The 20079-nt window shown below is 32.6% G+C and overlaps 2 protein-coding genes across 2 annotated transcripts; both read right to left on the minus strand.

Annotated features, from left to right (window-relative positions):
• Nucleotides 1–305: 305 nt before the first annotated feature.
• Nucleotides 306–12254, minus strand: LOC145576309 (uncharacterized). Its single transcript, XM_081634086.1, has 14 exons — nt 12153–12254; nt 11978–12061; nt 10439–10588; nt 10093–10248; nt 9933–9992; nt 9539–9676; nt 7690–8055; nt 3415–3570; nt 3234–3311; nt 1844–1996; nt 1437–1592; nt 1272–1331; nt 416–553; nt 306–323 (listed from the first exon to the last, which is right to left on the minus strand). Exons 1-14 carry the CDS (start codon nt 12252–12254, stop codon nt 306–308), a joined length of 1815 nt encoding a protein of 604 aa, XP_081490212.1.
• A 3815-nt stretch (nt 12255–16069) lies between these two features.
• LOC145601435 (zinc finger BED domain-containing protein RICESLEEPER 2-like) lies at nt 16070–19672 on the minus strand. Its single transcript, XM_081657458.1, has 4 exons — nt 19539–19672; nt 16698–18962; nt 16521–16618; nt 16070–16431 (listed from the first exon to the last, which is right to left on the minus strand). Exons 2-3 carry the CDS (start codon nt 18955–18957, stop codon nt 16521–16523), a joined length of 2358 nt encoding a protein of 785 aa, XP_081513584.1. The 5' UTR covers nt 18958–18962; nt 19539–19672; the 3' UTR covers nt 16070–16431.
• Between the last annotated feature and the right edge of the window lie 407 nt (nt 19673–20079).

Raw genomic sequence — 20079 nt, forward strand, 5'->3', positions numbered from 1 at the left:
CCATTTCTATTTAATAACCTTTTAACATGTTTGCAGTATGTGGACATTTGAATCGTTAATTTATATCTCTATTTTTTTTTAATTTTTATTTTTTTTTGTTGACATCAGTAATATATATCTCTAATTATATATTAGTAAAAAAAAATATATATAATTTGATATTGTAAAAGCACTTATTGAGATGACCAAATAAGATTTCATTTGACTTTACTTTTAATTTATTTATTTATTTTTTTTTTTTTGAAAAAGCACTCAAGGAGCAGGTTTAATTGATTATCTATATTGAAAAATAATTAAAACTTCTTCTAAGTTGTTAATATTGTCTAAAAATTTTAAACAGAAAAAACTTAAAGTAACAAAGGGAATAATTAATATCTATCATTGTATTAAAGAATAGTTTTGGATCGCCTTGTACCTTGTCAATTGTTATATGCCAAGAATATTGTGTTCCTCCATATTCAGAATACTTGCTTGAGGCAATACCCAAAGGCAGATCTTTAGCCACTTGAACAAACCCTGGACATAAAAGATTTATGCATCCTTCTTGTCTAGCCTATCAATGTTTTTATGTCACATAAATCATAAGAATATATATAATTAGTACAAGAAACTTATGGCATACATCAAAATAATGGTGCATTCAAGAGAATTCAAAATATGTATCTTCAATATGAAACAATCACAACATGATTATGTGCGTGGGCACATTTATATACCATACACTACACCTTTTGTATTTTTTTAATTGCCCCATTTTTCTTTTGCGATTGTATTTTATTACTTAATCTATTTCTTTTGTTTGAAAACTTTTATCAATGTATTCCCTCTGTTTTTTTATTTGCATCACTTTAACCGGCACATTTGCCGAGATGCAACTTTGACCATTAATTAATATCTTTAATTGTCTATTATTAAAAAATTATAACAAAATTATATTATGAAACTAATCTAATTATACATTATATTAAATTATAACAAAATTACATTATAACTAATCTAATGATACATTATATAATAACATTTATTTATTTTATAGTGGTGAAAAAATTAAGTTTACCATGGTATATTAATAGTGCAAAAATCAAATTGATGTACTATTTCACCTAACATTCCATGTCCAAAGAAATGGAGCATACAAAGCATTAACGTACTTTGTATGGAGTATATGCTAAGACTAGCCACTCAGCACTAATAGAGTCATAGGTGCATGAGCCATGCTATAATATATCATTATGGTATATTATCCTATATAACATGATGAGAATACTTACAACTGCCACAAAACTTGCATACAAATGTGCTTCATTATCGTTGAATACTTCCGGATTTACCTGAAATTAAACACATGCATTGACATTTAAATAAAAAGGTTTTACATATTCTTTAATGACTTACGACCAATTTTTATTAATTCTAATTAAAATATTATGTCTTACCATCCATCCAGCTTCAATGTTATCATTTTGATTTAAAATCTTAATTCGTGCTGAAGACCATTGTTTAGGATGTACTAGAGGTTTATAAATTGCAAGTTGACCACCAACTCCCAAAAATTTCCGTTCTTCGGGGTTATTTGTATGAACTAAAGCAACCTGCACCAATTAATAGCAATTACTAACATTATTATCATTTTAGCTTAAATACAATTTTTTTTTTTTTTTTTCCCAAATTTGAGTATGACATTTCATACATAAATGCACATTGCACAATTTGAGTTACCTTTCAAGAAAAGTTATACTGAGCACTGTGAGCAGTGAGCACTCTAGTTTTTTTAATTTATTATTATGTTTTTAACGAGAATACATCAAACAATACTTAAGGAGTAGGAAAAAAAAGAACTTACACAATGTGTATCAGGAATATAACTTTGAATTTTGAAGACACTGGAATTTAGATAGGATCTTAAGATAGGAACAGTTTTTAAAGGGCAACCACCATCTTTAAGTTTATTGATGCCATCACTTTTTTGTTCTTGAAGTTCTTCCAAGTTTTGCAACTGCACAAATGTACAAATTGTGATATTACTGATATATTGTAATAAAGTTCCTTGAGTTGTACATGTACGAAGTATTTCTTCTTGTCTATAGGAAGATATAAAAGTCAAAGAACAAAAAGCACAAATAATTTTGAATTGAAGTGAAGACTACTTGGTACTACTCCGTACTTCTTTTGTTTCACATTTGACTTTGACCCAATGTATTCATCAAATCTACTAAGGATCTATTCTGGTTGGTTAAATTGAGCTGAACTGAACTAGGGATGACAATGGGGCGGGTCGGATGCGGATGATGATACCTCCATACCCATATCCGCCTAAAAATCTTATACCCATCATCCCCGTCCCACCACCCATGGCGGGTACAATATCCACATCCATACCCGCCCCATTGGATGGGTACAAGATAGGATTCATCCCCGCCCCATCACCCACTTGGATATTCATACCCACCTCATACCCTCCCCAAAATCGTCCCAAACCCTTTGCCATGATGCTCTATTGTATAACATTAATGACGATTATATCAAATTAGGTTAAGAAAATTGGGACTTTCACTATATATTCAAGCTTATTGGGTCTTAGGGGGTATCAACTTTCATAAATTCTCAACTCTCCTAAAAGAAATATGGTACGGGTATAAGGTCGTGGGTACGGGGCGGAGCGGATATGGGGCGGGTCTACTCTAACATCCATACCCGTCCCATCACCCATGGCGGCGGATACACATTTTAAACCCATCCCCGCCCCATCACTCGCCAAACCTCCCTCCATCCTCGCCCCACTTGGACGGGGATGGGGCGGGTCTCCCATTTAACCTGACCCACTGACATCCCTAAACTGAACTGAACTTATTGAAGCTGAACTAAACTTAATATTCTATGAGAGAAGGAAATTAAGAACTGAACTAATTAAACTAAATTGAACCGAACTTATTAGAGTTGAACTGAACTGAAAATAAGCTGAACTGAACATGCCCTAAGATTATATTTTGTCATTTAGGTTCTGTTCTGTGCTGTTCACCTTATTTCCACTTATTTCAGGGTTAATAAGATCAGATAAGTTCAGATAAGGGTTAAAAAGTTCAAATAAGATAAGTTCAGGTTAAACCAACAAGTTATAAATTAACCAAAGATTGATTAATAATGAAATAATAATTAATACTCTATTAATATAATCGTTAACATATTTCAATTAATGCACGCATCATATATATTCAGACAACAAAATAACTTGCCTTATGATTCTTGAGCAATGGATGACTAAACGCCGGTTGTTTGTAAAAGTCTACACAGTCATACACACCATGTTTTATCTATCGAAGAAAAAAGAGTTAATAAGAACAAATTGATTCTATATATACATATATAAAGATAACTGCGGACTGGAAGAGATTGAATTCTAAAGTACATATGTACCTGGATAGTCTTCTTCACTTCTTGTTGGTTAGAGAATGCTGTGCTGCATAATCCACACAAAACTAATAAAGAGAAAATCACTAAAAATGATGTTGAAGAAGTCATTCTTCCTAACTCCACCACTAACTTTTGTTGTCCTACAAATGAGTTATGATGCTATAGTAGAGAAGTAAGATATCAATTATATATAAGTAACATAAGATCACAAAATTAGTAAAGTAATCAAGTGTATGATCATTGATTGGCTTAGTAGAAACATTACCAAAAATATGGTACCACTTAAATGGTAACATATCATGATATAATTTATTATATGTTGAATGTTGACTAGACTATCTTATGTCACATGTGTTATAATAGTAAGACCCTGTTCTGATACAATTATTTTCAGTTCAGTTCAATTCAGTTCAGTTCAATTCAACTCTAATAGGTTCAGATAAGTTCAATTCAGTTCAGCTCAGCTCTAATAAGTTTAGTTCAGTTCAGTTCAACTCCTAATTTCCTTCTCTTATAAAATATTCAGTTCAGTTCAATTCAGTTTAGTTCAGTTCAGTTCAATTCAGCTCAGTTCAGTCAATGAGAACAAGCCTTAAGTGTAGGCGCTAGATGAGTGGTCCTTAGCATAAGTGAATATACTTATTAACGTATAACAATTAGTGGATGTGATATAATACGATTAGGGACAAATGATAAAGTAGTGAGCTGCTAATAAGTTTTTAACGTAACTTGTAAACCGTTAGTGGATCATTGTATGAAGAGACAAAGATAACCAAGCACGATAGATTAGGGGTGAATCCGAAAGGTAACACAAATTGTTCCACATTTCCACTCTTACAACTTACCTAGCCTTCGAGAGATTGTTGACATGGGAATTTGGGGATGAAGGTATGAAATTAATCATAAGGATCAATTCCACCAGTATTGCCCCTCTACTAAGTTCTTAATATGATATATAAAATTTGTGATTCAAAAGGATACCCACAATGATTCAAAAGGATACCCACAAACAAATATTCAATTCGTTCCAAATTAAATTGTACAATAAATTGCTTGAATATTATAATTGCTAAATTATGATCACTTTATCAAACATCATAATATCGGAATTCTAACCGATTGTTCAAATTATCATATTATTTGTGATTTATAACCATTCTTATTTAACCATATATGCAACAAGGTGAACAAAATAATAATAAAGCAATAAAATAAAACATGCATACTAAAAAAATTTGAAGCATGCAATTAAGCAGTATCAACAATCGAAGGAGTACATATATCGATTGCACAAGTTGAAGATTATTGAGCAAAGTAGGGCAAATCGGAGATTTTTTAAATTTTTATTTATGTTTCATTTGCTTCAATTGAGCAAAGTACTATCGGTACTTAGCTCACTTGGGGGGCAAATCGGAGATTTTTTAAATATTATGTGCTTCATTTGGTATATTGCAAATTTTCGAGTTCGAATAATACATCAAGATTTCATTTACATACAAATACAAAAGTGAGAACATCGGTTTTACCAACGTCCTCACTTGGGGGGCTAGTTGTACGGGATAATACCGACAGTAGTGTAAATAGGCCGAAAGTTAAATCTTGCCCGTGCCTATTTAGTTGAACTCGAACATCCTTAACGGCTCTCCCCTCGGCCACGTGGAGAGCTTCTTCCGGCCACGTTGGCACCTGCTACGTTTAAGGTCGGTTTGCCACGTAACGTCATAAGGTGGCACCAGCTTGGTTTTTCCCCTATATATACCCAGGCGCATTCTCACAACAAAGGTACAATCTTTTGATCTATCTCTCTCTCTTTCTCTCTAAGCACCTTCTCTCTTTTCATTCTTGCTTCTCCAGATTACTGACTTTAGCATCGGAGCGGTTATTCCCGGATAACCCCCCGGGCTAGTTAATCTGTGCTGACTGTGCAGGCAGCGAATTGGACGGTAAACCTTTACCAACCCCAGGACATCACGGTATCGGAGCTCATCCGGAACAATTATATCATGAATAAATTGTTCAAAAGGGGATTTTTCCCCCCCAACTTTTTAGACCACAGATATTATTATTTTTTTTTATATTTTTTAATTCTTTTTATTTTTGCAATCTCATTTAGTAGTCATTTAGAATCTCATTTAGTAGTCATTTAGAATTAGATAATTCAAGTACCACCCAAAATTAATTTAACGAATGATTTTTGAGATTTTAAATTAATCAAAAAATAAAATATTAATTTTGATATTCGAAATTTTATCAATATACTAATGAATGAGAAAAAAAATATTACAATCCATTTTATAATAACCATTCAAGTAATAAACAACAAATAAAATCATAAAATTTATTATACAAATCCATAAGATGTTTGATTAAAAACAAAATATGAGCAAACCATGTAGCGCACAGATTTATATCAAGTGCATCCTTTGTTTAAGAATATGTTCAGATAAGGAAAAAAAAATGAATAAAATAAACCCTTAGTAGTCATCTCTTGATTACGTATGAGGGAATTTGATAGTCGATACCTCGAATTTTACAAATTTTTAGATTGAACCTTTGCTCAACATGATCTTACCAAGTTACCATTAGTATTATTACTCACTCCGTATTGTATTACTTACTCCATCTCTCTATGTACGGAGTTTTAAAAGAAATAGTAGAAAATAATAAAAATAAAGGAAGTGGAGTTGATGAAAGAATAAAGTAGACTTATATGGTACCGTAATTGGGAGGATAGAGAATATGGAAATATTAAAGTATGGTAGTTGGGGTCCACTATGAGAGAAAATTTTAGGGCTTGTTCACTTCAGCTTAATTTCAGTTTAGTTTAATTTAGCTCCAATTAGTTCAGTTCAGCTCCAATCAGTTCATTTCAACTGCAATTAATAAGTTTAGTTCAGTTCAGTTCAGCTCCTAATTTTCTTTTCTCATAAAATATTCATTTCAGCTCTATTCATCACAATTCAGTTCAGTTTAATTCAGTTCAGCTCCAATCAGTTCAATTCAATTAATGTGAACCGACCCTTAGTACACTCTCCGTTTCGTAATAATCACAACACTTTTGTTTTATGTCCTTTTCATTGTAATTGCCAACATTTTCTAATATGGTAATAATCCATTATTATTTTTATTATTTATCTCTCCTACTAACCCCACTTTCACAAATCTTCTATATCCTATACTAAAGTATTCCCCAAAAATATCCCTAGCACCTCATAAAAAAATTTCCTGCCCTAAAACTTTTTTTTTCCAGTAAAAATAATAAGATAATAATTGATAAAAAAAAAAAAAAAGGAAAGAGATTTTACAGCCTAAATAATAGAACAATAACAATTTGAAATACATAAAATATAAATGTATACAAAATTTAAAAACAAATACAAACTTATAGCAATATATAAATATAATTTTTTCCCCTCTAAATATCCGAGCATTGCTTCTCATAAAAAATTTTCCCGCCCAATTTTATTTTATTTTTAAAAAAAAAATAATAAGATAATTGATAAAAAAAAAAAGCCTAAATAAGAACAATAACAATTTGAAATACATAAAATATAAATATAAAAAATTATAAACAAATACAAACTTATAGTAATATATAAATATAATTTTTTCCCCTCTAAATATCCGAGCATTGCTCGGGCAAAGAACTAGTATTTTATTATTTATCTTTCCTACCAATCCTACTTACACTACTTTATTATTATTCTCCCATACTGATTATACTTTTTTTTTTTTTATTAAAGCATACAAACTTATTTACTCTATATCTTTCTTTTTTGAAAGAAACTCTATATCTTTCTTAAACTATGAAACTATGTCCACTCCCTATGATTACGACTATTGCGAAATCGACGAAGTAAAATATTGTGAGTTAAAAAAAATGAAACAAGTAATAAAATATGGCCGCAAAATAAAAGTAGGAAAGGTAATAAATACGGAGGCGGAACGTACTTTTAATTAAATTTATTGAATTGATTGATATGTTAACACATAATTCATTAATATTGTACTAAATATTTGGTGTATTGCTTTTAAAAGCATTAGCAACACCAACTCTACAATCAATAATCATGGTTACATTAATTAATTTAACAACTTTGATGAGAGTAAGAGATAGCTCAATTGGTTAGAGTTTCCTTCCCGATTGCAGAGGTTCTTGAGACCGATTGATTCTCAATATCCGCCCTGCTTACCTCTAAACAAAAAAAAAAAAAAATAGTAATTAGACAACTCTAGATGATTTTACAAAAACTCTAAAAACATGGTAGGCTCTCATACCTCATTAAAACCTCCATACAACATGAGACGACCAAATTCTTCAGTTTTCCAACCAGCATCTTTAACAGTATACGATGCTTCACAATCCCAAACTTTATGAGTGTCTTCGGGATTTAACACATTCGTATAATTCCAGTCGACATAAGAAGCATGCATAATGGATGCTGTATAGAAAGGGTTGTAGAGTGCCTTCTTCCCATTGCCCATCTCAGGTGGTGGAAAACTTTGTTTGGGATTTGAAATTTCACCTCCCCATTCTACTTGGCTAAAATAATCCGGAAAAGAAAATAATTCTTTTGGATAATATCCAATTACTTTTTTTATATCAGTAATTATTGATACCCAATAATGTTTGTCATCTTCATGCTATACATACCCTCACAAAACAATACAAACACAAATGTTAATACCATCAAAAGTATTGATTGTACCCATGCTATAAAAGGATGCTAGTTCAGATAAGTTACGATAAGGTCAAATTTATTAATTCTTAGGGATAATACTATACGGTTCCATAATCTTTTGCTGTATATGTTGGTGTAAATTAATTTTTTTTTTAGGTAAGAAAAAGGAAAGAATTAGGACCCCCTCCTCACGAGGGGCGTTGGTGTAAATTAATTGGAACAACAAAAACATACAATGGATCTAGGCGTGTACGAGGAACACTTTCCTAAAAACGTTATTCGCCCCACCATACTAACAAGGCTATGATGAACACGTTTTTGGGAAACTGATAAAAATAAATTATCGTATTTCCGTGTCCGTGTCAGGTGGCCAAGTGCTAAGTCTTTGATTATAAATATATATAAGCCATTTAGCCTACTTTTCCAAAACACCACTTAGCCCATTTCATAACTCATACCCAATTGTTTACAATATAAACAATACATCACCTTCTTATTCTTTCCATGTGGGATAGCCTCCCACACATAACATAATTATTGGAAATATTCCAACAATATATATATTAAAGAATCACGAAGTAATATAAATCTTTAAACCATTTACTCCCATCCATTTTTTTAATTGGTACAGTTTGACTTTGTTTACTACTCACATAATAATTTTGACTTAATTTTGTTACCACTGAGTTATATATAATGAATGCTATTATATACAAGTGTAAGAGAATTGAGCTCGTGGTTAAATTTCTGACATAAATGTCATAATTCCCACAATAAGTAAATTAATTCATAATGGACAACAGCAAATGTAATTAGAGAATTTATAGTTTTCTACTTCTTTTAAATATTTTTAAGAAACTATTTAATACTCCTAATACTCCTTCCGTTTCAATATGCTTTACTTTTATGGATGTTAATTAATACACTTATAACTTACTATTTTTAAAGAAGAGAACAATATTTTTCTCTCAGAAGCAAATGTTTATTTTCACCTTTATTTTTTCTCTATTCCAAATCTAAATGCATTTTTCGGTAATGGTGAAGAGAAGTTTGCCAAAAAAAAAAAAAAGAAAGAAAAATAATGGACATTGTATTTTAAACATGTGTAATTTAAAATAAAAAAAATTCGCCATTTATTCCCTTAAAATTTTCCCATTTTCTTTTGACACATATTACAATTGACATCTTAATTGTCAATATATATCTCTAAGCTAATTACATTTTAAAAAAAAAATATTAAATTTTGATATTTAAAAGAACTCATCAAAATGAATCAAACAAGACCTTATTTGAGTGTGTGTTTAATTCTCTTATATATTGAAAAAAGGATTCTTCTAATTTGCGAATGCTTGAATTTTAAATAGGAAAAACTTTCATAAACAAAAAGAACAAATAATTATTTTTTATATCATTGTATTAAAGAATAGTCTTGGATCGCCTTGTACCTTGTCAATTGATAAGTGCCAACCATATTGTGTTCCTCCATATTCAGAGTAGTTAGCTGGGGTTATGCCCAAAGGCACGTCTTTAGCCACTTGAACAAAGCCTGGACATAGAAGATTTATACATCCTTCTTGTCTAGCCTGTCAAAGTTTTTTTGTCACATAAATTATAAGAATATATAATTGATACAAGAAATTTATGGCATAAATCAAAACAAAGGTGCATTCAACAAAATTCAAAATACTATCTCTGATTCACAACATGATAATGTGCATGTAGAAACATTTATACATAACACACTATTTAATGTGTTACGGAGTAAAAGACTTTAGCCACTCAATAGGCCAATGTATCATAATGGTATATGATCCTATTTATTATGATAAGAATGCTTACGAGTGCCACAAAACTTGCATACAAATGTGCTTCATTATCCTGGAATACATCAGGATTTACCTGAAATTGAACATATTGACACCCAAGTAAAATGGTCATACGTATAGTGTAATAATTTGCGACCAATTTTTTAAAATTCTAATTAGAATATGCGTCTTACCATCCATCCGACTTCAATATTATCATTCTGATTTAAAATCTTGATTCGTGTTGAAGACCATTGATTAGGGTACACTATAGGTTTATAATTTTCGAGTTCACCAGCAACTCCCAAAAATTTCCGCTCTTCAGGGTTATTTGTATGAACTAAAGCAACCTACACCAAATACCAATCAATATCAATTACTACCACTATTTGGTGTAATTATCATATTATCTTAAATAGTATGTCAATACATACATAAACACATGTGGCACAATTTGAGTTACCTTTCAAGAATAGATATATGGCATACTCTAGTTTCTTTTTATTTAACAAGAATATATCAAACAATATTAAAACTTACACAATGTGTATCAGGAATACCACGCTGAATTTTGAAGACGTTGGAATTTGGATTAGATCTTAAGATGGGAACAGTTTTTAAAGGGCAACCACCATCTTTAAGTTCAATGCCATCCCTTTTTTGTTCTTGAAGTTCTTCCAAGTTTTGCAACTGCACAAATGTACAAATTGATCATTGACTTGTATGAAGTATTTCTTTTTGTCTATAGGTGGATACCAAAAAAAAAAAAAAAAAAAAAAAAAAAAAAAAAAAAAAACCACACACAAATTAATTTTGTAGACTACTATGTAGCAATTAAGACGTACGTACTTCCTCTGTTTGATTACACTTTGTCATTGTCATTTATAATTACAATAAAAAATAGTTATGTGAACACTTATTAAACACAAGAAGGGAGTATATGATATTACCTTTGTTTCAATTTATAGCGTCTGTTTTGTACACCTGGGTAATTTACTTATTAATTTTTGCTCATTTAATAAATGAGCAAAAAATATTCTCATTTATTGAATGAGCAAAAATTAATGAGTAAAATACCCGGGTGTACCGAATTCTGCTCATTTATTGAATGAGCAAAAATTAATGAGTAAATTACCTGGGCGTATATAACCAATTCTAGTTTCATTGCAATGCAACTATTTGACAAGTGAATAAAAATGTCTAATCGTTGCAAATAATGCGTAATAGAGGTAGTATATTTTTTATAATATTAACGTTTTATAATTTTTTACTTATTGATAATTAGGGATATTATCATTAAATATTGTCTTGGCAAACATTATAATAAAGAAATGTATCAACTAAAAAAACAGAGGAAATATATATAAGGAATAATTTGCCAATTACTACCGCAAGTTAATACCACTTTGTAAATTACTACCGCAAATTAAAAAAGTTGTGAATTACTACCGCAAAATTTTTTAAGATGTTGCGATTACTACCAAACCTCCATTAAACCCAACTATAACGTCATTATATCCCTTTAACCCATGTTTGACCATGGTTAAGGGCTTTAACCAGCCCCCCCAAAAAAAGAAAATGGGTTAGGGATATAATGACGTCATGGTTAAGGGCTTTAACCCATGTTTGACCATGGTTAAGAGCTTTAACCATGGGTTAAAATGATATAATGACGTCATAGTTGGGTTTAATGGGGGTTTGGTAGTATTCGCAACATCTTAAAATTTTTTGCGGTAGTAATTCACAACTTTTTTAATTTGCGGTAGTAATTTACAAAGTGGTATTAACTTGCGGTAATAATTGACAAATTTTCCATATATAAATTAGCACTCCGTATTATTCACAAAGCATGAAACCAAACTCACTACTAAATTCATTCCACAATAATTAACGCATTCAAATGTGACACACATGTTACTTTAATGCACTACTTTAAAATCATGTTTAAAGTTAGTATTTAACGACACATTTCAAGAAAAAATAGTTTTTGTCCTTTTTGATTACATTATAAAAAGATCTTGGTCAAATTTAGTATGAATATAATGTTAACATATATATTCATAAAACAAAATAACTTACCTTATATGCATGATTCTTGAGCAATGGATGACTAAACGCCGGTTGTTTGTAAAAATCTACACAATCATACACCCCATGTTTTGTCTATCGAAAGAAAAAGAGTTAAGGAACAAATTAATTCCAGTTATATAAAAAGAACTATATTTTGAAATAGATTGAATTCTAGAGTACGAACCTGGATAGTCTTCTTTACTTCTTGTTGGTTAGAGAATGTTGTGCCGCATAATCCAAACAAAATCGCAGAAAAAATCACTAAAAATAATGTTGAAGAAGCCATTATTCCTAACTCCACCACTTACTTTGGTTGTTCTAACTGAGTAACAGTGCTTTATAATAGTAGACTGAGAACTAGGATATCAATTATAATTGTATGTATAACATCACAAAATTAGTAAAGAAATCAAGAGCATGGTCATTGATTGGCTTAGGAGAAACATTACCAAAAAAATTAGAATTATTGATGTTAAATCACACTAACTAAAATGGTAACATATCATGATATCATTTATTATATGTTGAATGTTGACTACACTATCTTATATCACACATTCACATATTAGCGCTTGATTGGTTGGTCAACCTTAGCATATTTGAATATGTTTAGCAACGTATAAGAATTAGTGAATTTGACATAATATAATTAGGAACAAAGAATAAAGTAGTAAGTTGTTAACAAGTCTTTACCATAACTTGTAAACCGTTAATTGATGAATGAAGGAATACATTAATTAATTAAGCAAACAATAAATTTGCTTGTGTGTTAAGATCACTATATGAAGGGATAATACATTAATTGATTGACCCTAGGGGTTAATTTCACCCATATTGGCTTCTATTTAGCTCTTATAATGATATATAATAAGTAATTTAAAAAGATACACACAAGTAAATATTCAATATGTTCCAAATTAAATTATACCAAATTGGTTAAATATTATTATAATTTCTAATATATTCCTTAAAAAAAATAAAAAATAAAAAAAATAAAAAAAATAAAAAGTCTAAAATATTATTCTTTCACAAATTGTATGATTATGCCTGAATACTTGAATATGTCATTTGGTTATTTTGTGGCTTTCTACTAAAGCTCACCATGGTCCATCTAAGCTGAACTGCGAAAACATTAGGCCCGTTTCAGCCCGAGGGACCAGGGAAGGTCAGGTCAGCTCGTACTTCCTTCTTCTCCGAAACTTTGACTTTTTGAGTTGATTTCGGGATTATTAAGAAACTTAAATAAAAACAAATAAAAGCATATTGGAAAGATAAATTTACATGGTGTTTGTAAAAAAGTAGAGGGATAAAGTATTAAAAATACAAGAAAAAACAAAATTTTATATGGGGAAGCTGATTTTGCACAAATATTGTTGTAAATTAATGAGTATTTTAATACAAATGAGTCGATCATTTTGAGACTAAAATTAGGCTAAAAGGGTCGAAGTTTTGAGGATGGAGGGAAAACTATCCATAGGGAATACAGGGTTCAATTAAAAGTAACACCTCTATCTTGTTATCGAATGACCCTAAGGTTTTACGTTACTCATTAGATCAGTTTTGTTCATTAAAAAAAACTGACATGGACAAACCTAGGGGTGCTAATCGAGTTGTGCAACTCGTGAACTACTCGGACTCAACTCGGTCAAAACTCGGCTCGAGTTGGCTCAACTCAAATTCGACTCGACTCGAGATGTTAACGAGCACGAGTTGAGCATGCTCTAACTCGACTCAATAAGTGCGTGAGCAAATCGATAATATATTTTATTAATATAGAATTCACAAACAAAGCTATTTATATTATCCAAAAAAGAAAGAGTATATCTTGAATAATAAATAAAACAATTATTGCTATATAAAGTGAACAAAAACAATAAAAACCTATCATTTTAGAAGGGCTAAAGATTTAACGAGTAGATCGTGAGCAACTCGACTCGACTTGAAACTTTAACGAGCACGAGTCGAACAAAAATTATTGACTCAAAACTTTAACAAATACGAGTTAAGCACATGAAAAAAAAAATTCGAGTTGAGTCGAGCACTCCTTAGCTTGTGATCGACTCACTCGATTAACACTCCTAGATAAACCTAATGCTAAGCGTATCTGGAAACAACTAAGAATTTGTAATGAAATGACTGTGCAGTGTGCTCACATCTCTACACATCCTAAATTAGTTAAGCACTTCCAATGTCACACGACAATTGGTGAGATCTAGGAAAGAGTGAAAGACGGTATAATTTCTATCCCCCCTAATTAGTTAAGAACAGGAACAAATTGTTAACAAAAGATGCACGACTATAAATTGAAGTGGCTGTTAACAATCTCAATTCTTAAACACAGTAGTACTATAGCAACAAACAAGGCCACGAATTTGGTACCATTAAACTAGATTGTCAACAAAGTTTACAGGCAGCAACATTCCTTGTAAAATTGTATTGCCGCGCTATCTATCACTTTCAGCTGCCATATCAGGTCAGGGTAGGATACATAAAGCATCATGGTAGGCAGTACAGAACCAAAGAATAACGCAGATTGTAATGTATGAACATGGAGTTTTGATAGGATTTGAAACAAGGATCCCGTATATGTGAAAATTTCAAGAGATTATTTGTTCCTTCTTATAAGATTTCAAAGATCCTTGCTAAAAGGATCAGAAGCAAGTAGCATTGGCTATAGGCGGAACCAAAAGTCCTCCAAAGTGAGGTTGGGGGTATCATAAGGGCACGACATTTACATATTTCAGAAACATAGATTGTCTGAAACACAAACTGCTAATGAAGCTGTTGAAAAGGCAACGAGGAATGACAAATGGTAGAGCTTCGGACATATCTTGCTCTGTGTTCAGCCCTAAGACGTCAACATGAAAAGGAGGAACAACAGACACAAGCAGTTAGTTATCTTCATCAAAAAGCTAGGAATCCAAGAAGATTATGGAAAGCTTTCCTTCCAGAGCCATGTGCAGAAGTGCTTGCTTCTACGGCAAAGAGTAAAATGGCTGTGCAAATGTGCCAAAGTTCAAGGGTGGATCCAGAAGAATTCACCAGGTCCACAGTCCACACACATGATACACAAATTACTGTACCTAGTAATGCAACAAATGCTATATCCTGAAAGCTTACTTCTGATATGCGGGTAATCCAAAAAAGGCGAGGAAATCTAGCAGGGAACCATTGCTTCGGGCAGGACTTAATAGCACTGAAGTACTTCAGTAAAGGCACTTAAGCTACAAATTTTCAGGAATAGATCAAACAATTGGGAAATTCACTTGTAAGAAATCACACACACATAAAGAACAACTGAATAACAGAAAGCCATTGTAATAGACATCTAGTAGTTACAACGAACCCATTTGTAAGGCGGAAAAGACCTTGCAGTGATTTTGAAACAGAAAATCCTCAGTATTATTAAATCCACTCAATTAGTAAAAAAGAAGCAGTGAACTGTTGGAATAATTACAGACAAGACAATGAGTTCCTTGTGCCATGCCATGCCTACTTGCAGAATCACAATTCATATGTGAGATTTATTCACATTAAGAAAAAAGCCAGATATGCAAAGGAAGAAATGCAACGATTATATAACACAGTTAACACTGGTATAACAAAAGTGTCACTAAGGCTTTGTTCTCTTCGCCTTATTCTTATAACTTATGTTACTCTGTATAATCAAACTAGTTCAACCTATTATAATTTACAAAGATAACGAGTCAGGAAAGCTCAGCCAGTCACCGGAGTTCTTCAAAAGTTTCACAATCATATTCTGTAGGGAAAGAAGAGGCACCCTGTTAGGGTGGGAGAGAGAGGGGAGAGGGGAGGGGGGGGGGGGGGGGGGAACTAGAACAGAACAGTTGTCCATTCAAGCCCGTGACTACATCATGCAGTACAGACAAACTTTAGGTAGCAGTATGGACTTAAAAATTGCAGAAAGTCTCACATAAAAGGTAGTAGGTCAAAAAAGGCACAAAACACATCTTGAACATGCATAACAAACCTAGACAGATGGTAATGTATGTTGGGCATTCAATAACCAACTATATTCATTGGCATTCAGCACTGAATTACTGATGTTTGTGAAAAAAAGATAAAAGGGCAAGAGAAAGATTTTGAAATGCAGTAAGTAAATTATATTATTACCTCAGAACCAGGTGTGTATTATAACCACTGTAGAACAGCATCTAATCATTTCATAGATAACTAATAAAAAAATGCTAATTTCTGACTACAACAAGAGCAAATAGTTTCACAAGCTCAACATTCTAACACCTTGCATAGATAGTAGCAAGAAGAAGAATATACATCAGAGAGACAGAGAATAATTGTTCCAGAGTAAAAAGGAAGAGCCTTGCACCTAAAAAATGTGACCGCATACTGCACAAACGGCTACTCAACTACAAGAAGACAGGGAGAAAGAGCAATTCTAGATAAGCAACAATGATCCTTGATCATCACGACTACCTCAAAACCTGAAGAGAAGCAAAACACATATATGTAAGCACACACAGATAGGTAAATTCTGTTAAGTGTATACAGAGAAAGGAGATAACGCAAGCACCTAAAAAGAATCAGTAAGTACACTATCATCATCATCATCATCATATTCAGCATCTTCACTGGACCCACTAGGATCCTCAGCCGTAACAGTTTGGTCATCTGCATAAAACATTTCAAAGGAAAGTTAACTTCACAGCTTGCGTTCATAATTCAAAATAATTAAAAAAGAAATACTTACCGGTATTATCTTCTGCACTTAGCCAATCTTGAAGACATAATAAAGCTTGAAGTGTCTCAGGCATAACGGAACTTTGAACAGAAGACAAGGTTTTACTCCCATAGCTAAATGCCTCCTTGGCATTAACAGTGAAAACAGGTATAGATAGAATGTCACGTGCCATCAACGAGAGATTGGGATACCTCATTGAGCTTCTTCTCCAGAACTCCAGAACATCTAAGTCAGAATTTAATTCATAACTTGGCTCTTCCAAGTAAAGATCCAACTCAGACTTGTTCCCATGAGATCTTGATGTAGAGCTCAGAAACTGATCATAGTCTCCAAACATGTCTCCCTCGTCATCTCCACCAACAAAGTTTGTATTCATGCTAGAAGACCCCACAGCTGTAGAGGAAAAATGCATAGATCGTTGCTTATACTCAGCAAACAAACAGTAGAGAGTGCTTACAACTTTACTAACACGGTCCTCAAAATTTGCTGGGCCAAAAAGTTTCATATAGCAGTATTCCACAAATTTTACCTTGTACCGTGGATCTAAGATTGCAGCACAAGATAAAATCAAGCTATTCTCGCACCAGAAGTCATCGAATTTAGCTTGCATAGCTTGAACAGCATGAGCTAAGAATAGATTTGGACCTTTTACTATATCCATCATACGGCAATGAACCCTCAACATCCCCTTTATAAATAAATTTGCTGTAGGACCATTGGTGCCTGAAAACAAGCGAGTTACATCATAAAGAACCCTTAGGAATTTGTGAATAATGCTCAACTTTTGCCACTCTTCTTTAGAAAGAGCCAAGTTGCTTAGCTCTTGCTTTGAGTCCAAAAGATGCTTGAAGACACTCTTATAATAAAGGGTGCGGTCAATTAACTTATATGTGGAATTCCATCTTAGCATCACATCAAGGCTCAACCTTTTCCTCGCTTGCAATTCAAACATCCTCTCAGCAAGATCAAAGAACTTCTTCCTCTGAAGCGGAGATTTGTTGACATATTTAACCAACTCCCGTACCCTATCAATAATATCTTCAACCAACTTTAAGGCAGATTGTGCAAGAAAGTTCAATATATGAGCATAACAATTAACTTGGAAAAAGGAACCACCACTAGCAGGAGAATTCTTCGTAAAAAGACCTCTTTTAATAGAAGAAACTGTTGACTCGTCATAAGAAGCTTCATCCACTGTGATGGTGAAGGTCTTACATTCAATGTTATATTGAGATGATAAACATGCCAATTCATCTGCAATGTAAGTTCCATCATATGGGGGTGCTAAAGCTTTAAAACACAAAACCCTCTTCAGCAACTTCCAATGCTCATCAATGAAATGTGTAGTTACACATATATACTCATCTTTTGTATCTCTTGCTTTCCAATTACCAACTGTCAAACATATGCGGCCTGGAGCCTTTGCTAACATTTCTTTTACGTTGTCCCTTTCCCTCATATACATAGAAAACATTTCTCTTCTTACAATCGCCCGACTGAATGGCTTAAATTGTGGACATGCTTTAGACATCATAGACCTAAACCCTCTCTCTTCCACAAAGCTAAATGGATGAGCACCTTTGATTATGCAGACTGATATATATCTTTGCAGCTCATCCTGATCAACCTGGCTATTTTCTGTGGATTTGCTTCCTTCAGCCAAATTGTCGCCAATTGTGGATAGGCGTTTCAATTTACCAGATGTAGGTTCATCTTTGGGGATCTTATCTAAACTGTTTCCTTCTATTAGCTTCTCATTTGAAAGGAAGTATTGTTCTATGTTACCAGTCAAAGTCACACGCCTTGGACACTTGTCTAAATGACGCTTTAGGTGAGATGTCCCATTTTTGGAAGCTGCTGAAAGAACCATTTTACAGTGCTTGCACTTGGCTTTTGCATCATTCATATTAGGAGATGGAAATAAATCATACTCATGCCAAACCTTTGAGACCCTTTTCCCAAGCTTAACACTAGGTCCACTACCTTCAAACTCGCTGAACCCAAAATCCATTGAGACAGGTTGCACATCAATTGCTGCACGCTTGGCACACCTTTCCACGTGACGCTTTAAATGAGACGTTCCACTCCTAGGGGTAGCACTAAAAACACCATCACAATGTATGCATTTAGCTTTACCTTCATTCTTGCTTTCAGTAGGTAACTTCTCGAAATGATCCCAGGCCACTGACCTCTTCTTGTTTCTATTACTACTATCAAATTCAACAAGTCCATTCTTTTGATCTACGACTGCTATTATATTTCCATCCATGGCACCTACACCATTAAAATGGGAATACAACACTAAGTACTAGAAACCACACAGCACTACATTTTAGTCTACATATACTGGATACGTGCTTAAATTGAAAATATACAGTAAATATCCGGTATATAGAAAACGCAAAAACTATGCACAAAATAGAACAAAATCAACATAAAATCAGGCAACATTGCAAAAAACAGATAAATCAGGACATTATCTAATACAATTGCTCAAATATATATATACAACTGATCTACCGTGGTGAAAATCTAAATTTTACTCGCAATGGATCAAATCTTGTCTACATCACTATAATATATATGCCTCCGACTACACCCAATTAAAAATCTCACAAAAGTACATGAATTTGTGATAAACACATACCCAATACAAACCTAATTGCTCTACTACCGATACATGAAGTCAAAAATACTGAATCATACCAATCAAAGCACACCATAATCATGAATTCAGGAAAATTTAAGAAATGGGTATTACTCAAATCTAACAAAAGCATACTAAAAACGAAGATCAAAGCATCTGATACAAATCGCTGGAAAAAAAATTAGGGTTTTAGAGCATCTTACCTTCAGTAGCCTAAGAGTGAGAAACTAGCGGTGCAAGATGCAAGAATTAATCCCCTAGAACTTGAATTTTTCTGGGAATTGAAGGTTTTTGCGATTAAACCAAGCAAATTTCGAAACTTTTGGTGGGAATTGATGAAATTTCGATTTGGAGGGAAAGGGGTTTTTTTTGGAGAGTGCAGTGGACATTTGGAGTTGCAAAATTGGGGATTTTGTGCATTTTACAGTACTATATTCTCATTTTTTAATAACTTTTTTTTTTTTTTTTTTTTTTTTTTTTTTTACAAGTAACAAAATATTTGGGTAAAGCAAGTTTGTGAATGTAAACTAGACTTGCTTGTCAAATAAAATTTAGGATTGATTAGATAGTCATGAGAAAGTTTCAAAGCCTTTGGTTAGGTTCATCCGTGCATATATACGCCTTTTGAGTCTATAGTCCCTTCGTCTAAAATTAATTGTTTACTTATTGGCTTATCCGTCGTTATCTTTTCATTAATGATATGACAATATTAATTGAATTTGTATAATTATCGACTGATCTTGT

The sequence above is a fragment of the Chenopodium album genome, chromosome 2, assembly GCF_948465745.1.
Source record: "Chenopodium album chromosome 2, dcCheAlbu1.1, whole genome shotgun sequence".
NCBI classification, from domain to species: domain Eukaryota; kingdom Viridiplantae; phylum Streptophyta; class Magnoliopsida; order Caryophyllales; family Amaranthaceae; genus Chenopodium; species Chenopodium album.